This window comes from Lotus japonicus, chromosome 2 (assembly GCF_012489685.1).
Source record: "Lotus japonicus ecotype B-129 chromosome 2, LjGifu_v1.2".
NCBI lineage: Eukaryota > Viridiplantae > Streptophyta > Magnoliopsida > Fabales > Fabaceae > Lotus > Lotus japonicus.
This window is the reverse complement of record NC_080042.1, coordinates 63,780,479-63,781,935: the sequence shown is the minus strand read 5'-3', so window position 1 is coordinate 63,781,935 and position 1,457 is coordinate 63,780,479. Positions and strand designations below refer to the sequence as shown.

General features: G+C 55.5%; 1 protein-coding gene across 1 annotated transcript; it reads left to right on the top strand.

The window, feature by feature from the left end:
• The first annotated feature begins 368 nt into the window (after positions 1-368).
• LOC130736828 (uncharacterized) lies at positions 369-1,217 on the top strand. The gene has a single exon (XM_057588609.1). It carries the CDS (start codon positions 369-371, stop codon positions 1,215-1,217), a length of 849 nt encoding a protein of 282 aa, XP_057444592.1.
• The last annotated feature ends 240 nt before the right edge of the window (positions 1,218-1,457 follow it).

Here is a 1,457-nt window from a genome sequence, read left to right as displayed (position 1 = left end):
GGTGGAAGAGCTGGTTAGAATCGGGAGATTGTCAAAGTACGTAGCCCTCTCCGCAGGCAACCTCCCTCGTCCTCATTCACCACCTCCTAGACGATCACCCACCCCGCCCAGGGCCCGTGCCCGGACCCCCCAGGAATCGTGCACGTACTCCTCCTCGAGAAAGGAGCCCCCGTCATAGAACCCCCGACCGACGCAGGAGTCCCGAACGCCGTAGAAGTCCAGATCGGCGCCGCTCTCCAGAACGGAGGGACCAAGATGATGTACGGCGCCGCCACGGAACCAACCTGGTCGACGTTGGATCGATTGCTGGAGGATGGGCAGCAGGTGGACCGTCAAACAACAGTCGGAAGAAAAGCACTCGAATTATCATGTCAGCCGCTGGGAGGCCTCGTCCTAACTCCCTTCGTACGCCCCAGCAGAAAGTTCCCATCACCTTCACAGAAGACGACTACGGAACGGACACCGGCGAGGAGGACGACCCGATCGTCGTTGAAGCCCTCATCGCAAACGGTAAGGTACGGCGGGTACTCATCGATACAGGTAGTTCTGCTGACATTATGTTTTACGATGCTTACAAAACCCTAGGCTTATCTGTGAAAGACCTGATCCCCTATGACCATGACCTGATCGGGTTCACTGGGGACAGAGTCCTACCATTAGGATATTTTGATGCATACCTCTCCCTAGGAGACCCTAATGTTTGCAGGACTATCAAGGCCCGGTTCTTAGTGGTGAAATGCCCAACAGCCTACAACGCCATCATCGGCAGACCAAGCCTCAATGTCTACCGAGCCATCATCTCCACCCACCACCTGATGCTGAAATACCCGTGGGCCGGTAGGGCAATTTCCGTACGCGGAAACCTAACCATGGCCAGGGGGTGTTATAACTTTAGCTGCAGATTGGCGCGAGAGGATCGTAAGAGGAAAGAGCCTGACCGAGGCAAACGGGTCGAAAACCTCCATCTACGAGCAGGAGCGTGCTTGGCGGACATCGATCCGCGAGTGGACCAATCCAGAGAGGACCAACGTCTTAAGCCGGACGGGGAAGCACGGCCAGTCCAGATCGGCCGTGGCCTCGAGCAAACCACTAAACTGGCGCGAGACCTCCCTCAGGATCTTTCCAACCGTCTGGAGACCCTTCTGAAAAGCAACGGGCACCTATTTGCGTGGTCATCCGCAGATATGCCGCATTCTGCAGCCACAAGCTATCAGTAGACCGTAGATTCAAGCCAGTGGCCCAGAAGAAGAGGCAGATGAGCGCAGAGAAGCAGGAAGCAATCAAGGAACAGACAACGGAACTTCTGAAAGTCGGGATCATTCGCGAAGTTAAGTACACCACTTGGCTTTCGAACGTGGTCCTGGTTAAAAAATCCAACGGGAAGTGGAGGATGTGCGTAGATTACACGGATCTGAACAAGGCCTGCCTTAAAGATCCCTTCCCCCTCCCCAGCATCG

Bases quoted from the DNA above. Each gene is read 5' to 3' on its own strand.
- LOC130736828 (XM_057588609.1), top strand. From the start codon at position 369: ATGTCAGCCGCTGGGAGGCCTCGTCCTAACTCCCTTCGTACGCCCCAG.